General features: G+C 41.4%; 1 protein-coding gene across 1 annotated transcript in view; it reads left to right on the plus strand.

Moving 5' to 3' along the window:
* Positions 1-4,570, plus strand: part of HKDC1 (hexokinase domain containing 1) — a 48,884-nt gene extending 44,314 nt beyond the window's left edge. The window contains exon 18 of the mRNA XM_007095746.3: positions 3,654-4,570. Coding sequence (XP_007095808.2) covers positions 3,654-3,801 — 148 coding nt within the window. The 3' untranslated portion in view covers positions 3,802-4,570. The remainder of the gene's footprint in view (positions 1-3,653) is intronic.
* The last annotated feature ends 2,492 nt before the right edge of the window (positions 4,571-7,062 follow it).

The following is a 7,062-nucleotide window of genomic DNA, read 5'->3' on the forward strand; positions in this document are numbered from 1 at the left end:
CGCCCCGAGGATTAAGTTAAACAGTATCTGTAGAGTGCATGGCACATCACAAAACGGTCAATGATGAAAGCTATTATTTTCATTTAATGTTTAACATTTTGTTTTGGTGAAAATGAAAAGTATTAACGAGCTTATAAAAGTTTCCAATCATACTGAAATATATACATGAACATACTATTATTGTAACCCCTGATCCTCAGCCCCTCCTACGGTGATGACTAATTCTCCAACATCACCGCCTAGTATCTTTTCTTGTTTTCCCCCTCGCAGTCGCTTACTTTTGATGTGGTTCCTGCGAGCCTCTTCTCCCTTGAACCAAGACTTGACCAAGGGACAAAAACCACATGATCATTTCAATAGGTGCAGAGAAAGCATTTGATAAAATACAATACCTTTCATGATAAAAGCACTCAACAAACTAGAGCTAAAGGGACTCCACCTGATGAAGCATCTATGAAAAACCCACAATTGACTTCATACGTACTGGTGCAAGACTGGATGCTTTGCCCTTATAATCAGAAACAAGACAAGGGTGCCTACTCTTGTCACTGCTGTTCAACATTGTCCTGCTTTGGCACTGCCTCCAGATGGTTGCATGGTTTTTGTCTCTCAGTCCAGACTTGATTCAAGGCAGAGGCTTGTCAGACCAGACCAAACATATGTGACTTCAAAGGGAAAATCAAGGGCAAGTCTAGCCAGGGCAACTAATCAAGAAAAAGGAAATAAAAAGTATCCATATTGGAAAGGCAAAAGTGAAACTATCTTTGTCTGTAGATGACCTGATTTTGTATACAGAAAACCCTTAATAATCTACAAAAAACTATTGGAACTGTTAAACAAGTTCAGCAAGATTTCAGGATGCAAGATCAATACACAAAATCAATTGCATTTCTATGCATTAGCAATGAGCAATCTGAAAATGAAATGAAGAACACAATTCCATTTACAACACAATCAAAAAGAATAAAATAATTAGCAATAAATGTCACAAAAGGAATGTCAGATTTGTACATTGAGAAGTAGAAAACATTGTTGAGATAAAACAAAGAAGACCTAAATAGAATGACAGCCTATGTTAATGGACTTAATATTGTTAACGTAGCATTGCTTCACAAATTGATCTTCAGATTCGACACAATCATGATCAAAATCCCAGGAGACCTCTTTGCAGAAATCAACAAGTTGATCCTAAAATTCATATGGAAATGCAAGGAACTTAGACTAGTTAGAATAGTCTTAAAAAAGAACAAAGTTGGAGAACTCACAATTCTCTATTTGAAATTTACAATAAAACTACAGTCTCAAAACAGTGTGGTACTGACGTAAGGATAAACATAGAGATCATTGGACTAGAATTGAGAGCTCAGAAATAAACCCCTACATTTATGGTCAAGGGATTTTAAACAAGAAGGTGAAGACCTTTTAATGGGAAAAGAATATTTTTTCCAGAAAATGGTGGCACAACTGGATATCCACCTGCAAAAAAAATGAGGTTGGATTCGTACCTCATCCCATGTACAAAAATCAACTTAAAATGGATCAAAGACCTGAATTTAAGAGATAAAACTATTAAGCTCTTAAGAGAAAACATAGGTATAAATCTTTGTGACCTTGGATTAAGCAATGATTTCTTAAATATGACATCAAAAGCATAAGTAACAGAAGAAAAAATAGGTAAACTGGACTTTATAAAAATTAAAAATTTCTGTGCATCAAAGAATACGACAGAGTGAAAGGCAACCTACAGAATGATGGAAAATATTAGCAAATCCTATATCTGATATAGGATTTCTGCCTAGAAAATAGAAAGAACAATTACAACTCAACAATTAAAAAGACAAATAACCCCATCAACAAATGGGCAAAGGATCTAAATAGGCATCTCTCCAAAGATGTGTAAGTGGCAAATAAGCATGTGGAAAGATGCTCAGTATCATTAGTCACTGGAGAAATGCAAACCAAAACCATGAGGTACCATTTCACACTCATTAGGAGGGCTGTAATAAACAAGAGTGACACTAACAAGTGTTGATGGGGATATGGCAAAATTGGAGACCTCATACATTGCTGGTGGGAAACAGTTTGGGAGTTCCTGAAAAAGATAGACATAGAGTTACCATATGACCCAGCAATTCCATTCCGAGGTGTATCCAAGAGAACTGAAAACATGTTCACACAAAAACTTGTTGGTGACGTTCATAGCAGAACTATTCACGATAACCAAAGGGGGAAACAGTCCAAATGTCCACCAAGCAATGAGTGGATAAACAAGATGTAGTGTATCTGTACAATGGACTAGTACTCATAAAAAGGAGTGAAGTACTGACACATGCTATAACTCTGATCAACCTTGAAAAATATAGTGTTAATTGAAAGAAGAAGCCAGACACAAAAGGCCACTTACTATACGATTCCATTATATGAAATGTCCAGAATAAGCAAATCTATAGAGATAGAAAGTAGGGGGGCACCCGGGGGTTGGTGTGAACGGGGAGTGACTATTAATGGGCATGGAGTTTCTTTTTAGGATGATGAAAATGTTTTGGAATTAGATAGTGGTGCTGGTTGCATAACTTTGTGAATACGCTAAGAAACACTGAATTGTATGCTTAAAGAAACGAAAGAAAGAAAGAAAGAAAGAAAGAAAGAAAGAAAGAAAGAAAGAAAGAAAGAAAGAAAGAAAGACTTGATTGACCTGTGACCACTAAGCCATTTCTCCTTTCTTCTGGAAAGTTGGGGGCTAACCACCCTGCTGTGCCTTCAAGAAGACCTCAAACCTTCTCCTATTACATAACCAGTAGGGCCCCAGGGAGCATCAGCGGTTGGCCAGAGTCACCCACTGGCTGTGTGATGGAGTCAGGTTCAGAACCTGCTCTAGCATGCTGGCCCTCAGAGATGAACACCACTTGTACCATTCATGGTAACACAGGATCACAGGACATGGGGCCTAGATGCCCAAGCCTCTGTTAAACATACTTTGACCTCACAGACTGCCCTGGTAATTCAACTTACAAGATGTCCCCTCAAATGGACTTAATATATCAAAGGATAGTTGAGAGAGGCCAACTATGTGCTTTGGGGGAAAATCAGTGGAGGGAGGGAAGGATGGATAGGTGAATGGATAAAGCAAGTAGGATAAAATTATAACTTTGTTGAGTGTAGGCAGAGGGTGTTCAGGCGTTCAGCAAACTATTCTTTCAGCTCTATAGTAAGTTTGAAATTTTTCAAAATAAACATTTAGGGATTTTTGAACCAAAAACAAAAAAAAAAAGAAAAAAAATGTGAGGTTGAGAACTGATAGGCCTGGTTCAAGTCCTAATATAACTTACTAGTTGTACAAGCTTAGAAAAATTTCTTAACTTCTGAGCATCAATTTTTTTTATGTTGTGAAAATACTAATAACTGCTTTTAAACTGTTATTACACTTTGACTGTATGTATATTCTGTATGTAAAACACCTAGAAGAGCCTCTGGCATTAATAGTTGCTCAACAAAAGGTAAAATTAAAACAGCTATTTAGGAAGAGGTGTATGGAGCTGTTCCAGAGCCTTGAGAAGCAAGCTGGAAGGAACAAACTAGATTGGAACCATTCACAAATATGTTGATCCCTTATGTGAGTGCTGATGATGTTTCTCTCTCTCTCTCTTTTGTAGCTTTTCTCGGATATTGCAGGAAACCGTGAAAGAACTAGCTCCTCGATGTGATGTGACACTCATGCTGTCAGAAGATGGGAGTGGAAAGGGAGCTGCTCTGATCACTGCTGTGGCCAAGAGGTTACAGCAGGCACAGAAGGAGAAATAGGGACTCCCTCAGGGTTGGGCCCCACATGCCTTGGATACTGACCAGCCTTTCCTCTGGCAGATGAGTCGGTCAGGGACCAACAGGCAAGCTTCTAGCTGACTTCACATTCTGGATGACCGGAAGAGAACCCCGGGTTCTCGGGTACTCTTAGCATTTTGTTACTCAGTGTTTTTTTTCAAGGGCATTAAATGATACCTATCATTGGCATATTTGGGCCAAAGATGGGCCAACTTGTAAAATCAAAGCAGCTGGGCCCGAGAGATCCCCTTTTAGCAAATTTTTCAGTTGAGGCCCAAGCTGCTAGTTCTCTATGGCTTTGGGTCCTGCGGCTGTTGGACTTGAAACATACATGCCATCTGCCCGTGAGGCCTGGCTGGCCGAGTCCCCCTCTGGGATGCTTCAGCCGTTGCTTATCGTAGATTGGGTCCTCACTTGGGGATGCACACTTGAGAAGGATAGGGTCTCATGTAATAAACTGGAAACCGAATCGAACTTGTCCTTAACTTGTCATGTTGACCTCAAACGTGGAAAGAGAACAAAGACTTCGGAGTATCAGCTCCAGGATGAAGAAGGTTGATTTCCAGGCAGCCCTGTAGGAATCTTTTCATGCTTAAAGTGAGTAATGTCAGCAGCCTGTAGGACTGTGCTTCTCCACATGCGTGTGTGTTGGGGAGGGTGCCATTTGGGGCACCCGTTTTCATTTTACCTGTGGTTCGTGTTGCTGCTGTCGATAGTTGTTTAAAGGACTGCTAGGTGTATGAAATACAGTAAATGAATAAAGAATGTTTGATTTCCCAAGATTCTTTGCATGAGGTATTAATGTTTCATTTGGGAGGCTCGCTTGCTGACTTCCTGCTCTGCCGGTGGAATAAGGCACACGTAGAGTCAGAAGTTGCTGAGAGCATCTCTCTAGCCCAAACTTCTTACCAACAGGGGGAAGTATATGGAATATCTTCCACCATATCTTTAGTAAATTATCCAAATCTCATTTGAATGAATACTTCCAGTGACTGGGCATTTATCACATGATCCTAAAGCTCTTGCTTCTGAACAGCTAAAGCTGACTGAAGGGCCTTTTGACTTCACTCTGACTTCTACCTCGCTGGAACTTGCCCCTCCCACAGGCCCCGCTATTCTGCATTCTACCCTCCAGAACTAGGTGGAGATGGCCTGTCCCTGACCATTGCCCCAGTGGATGTCCTCTCTTTTTTCTCTCTCTCTCTACCTCCCCTCTCCCCATTAATCTGAGCCACCTGTGACATTCTACCTTGTCACAGAGTTACCTGTAGGCATTTCTCATCTGGACTAGTAGATTGCAAGCCCTCGGTTAGATACGTTTTTGTAGTGCTCCAGGGAAGGCAGGACTATGCTGTTCTTACTAAATACTTACTAGATGGAGGCGTGATTGAAAAATGAAGTGTTCCAAGAAATTTCCCGTGGAAAAAGTAGAGGCCTTTATCATGGGCTACAGACTGAAAAGAATAATATTCCAGATCATCCAGGTAGATTTTGATGTACGTACTTAATTCCTAGCGATAACTGTCACCATTTGCTGAAGCAGGATGCTCCGACAGAATGGAGGAGGCCGAAGGAGGGTAAGAGAGAGGCCAGCTGGAGCTGGGGACAGATGAAGGAGTTGAGGTTCCCTAGGAAATATTTTTTCACGCATTCAGTGAACACAGACAGAGATATTGCTGTGGGTGGGACCTAGATTTACCAAAGTGAAATTATTTTTTGTATTTTAAGGTTATACTTCTCGGAAGAGATGTTGTATGGATTCATTATATTTATTTCTTTGTATTTGGATGTTATGCTTCTTCAGGGAAATGTTTCACTTTATCAGATTTTGTCTTAACCCCTAACCTTGCTGTCCTTGTTATCTTTTCCCAGCTCTCCTTTTCGGTGTTAAGACACACCCAGCCCCCATCCCTTTCTCTCCTAGTTCTGCTGGTGTCTCTCCCTTTGCCCTCCTGCCTGGACGGATGATCTGGCCCAGATATCCAGGCAGTTGTATGACCACATTCTCCCACACCTGGTCTCTCGCCACACATTTGGCAGGTTTGAGGAGGTCACCCAGCTCTGGTCTCCTACAAGAAAAAGAAGCCCCAAGGTATCTAGGCAACCTTGCACATTCTGACTAATTGATAGCATCATAGAATCTTTGAAGCAGAGCAGAACTGCGGAGAGGGCACGCATCCATCTTGCTGTCTTTGGACAGGCCGGCCCCTGAAACACCGGGGGCAATGGAAGACTAACGTCTCCACAAGGTTTGCTAGGCAAGACCAGCAACCACACAACAAGGTAAATTGTCCTCCTGTGGACCCCACAGACTTTTTCTCTTATGAAGGGCATCTTAGTCTACATTTTCTACCCTGTGGTTAGTTTCTCCCAGTAACCTTTTGGCTAAAAAGATCTAATAAACATAGACTTGAGAACTAGATTTTCCCTACGACTCTGACTCTCCAGAACAAGTGACCTCATTCCTATTTGTCTGTCTGTCTTCAGAAATCTTGTTTTCGTTAGCTAGAATGGGTGCCCTGTGAGAACAAGGACTCAGATCTCATTTTTCCTATTTTCCCCAGAGCCTACCTCAGTGGCTGGCGTTGAGTAGCCATTAGATAATCCTCTAAGCGGACGAATGAATGAATGCTCAAACAAGTTTGTGAATGAATTTATTGCTCTCCTTTGAGTCTTTCCATTATTCAGCCACCCCCAATGGGACCTGAGACTTATGCACAGTAGATACTCTATAAATGATTGTTCAGCGAATGCCAAGCCCCGTTCTAGGCACTGAAGGCTCAAAGGAATAGAAGATACCACTCCTGCTTTATTAGAACTCACATGCTAGCAAGGAAGGAAAGACATATAAATATCTGCAGTACAATATGGTCGTAAACAGGAATAAGAGGAGAACACAATTCCTGACCATTTGCCGCATCCTTCAACCTGTGTGAAAATATGTGTGTGTGTGTGTGTGTGTGTGTGTGTGTGTGTGTGTGCATTGGCATGAGTGTATGTGTGCACCATAAACCCCTTTGGCAAGTATGAGGAACCTACAGGTACTTTCTCATAATGCTTGATTGATTGATTGATTGATTTAAAGTTATTTTTTAAAGAGAGAGAGAGAGCACACAAGCAGGAGAAAGGCGGTGAGAGAGAGGGAAAGATGATCCAAAGCAGGCTCCACGCTGACAGCGGAGAGCCTAACGCAGGCCTTGAACTCACGGAACTGCAAGATCATGACCTGAGCCACCCAGACTC

This window comes from Panthera tigris, chromosome D2 (genome assembly GCF_018350195.1).
Source record: "Panthera tigris isolate Pti1 chromosome D2, P.tigris_Pti1_mat1.1, whole genome shotgun sequence".
Taxonomy (NCBI): domain Eukaryota; kingdom Metazoa; phylum Chordata; class Mammalia; order Carnivora; family Felidae; genus Panthera; species Panthera tigris.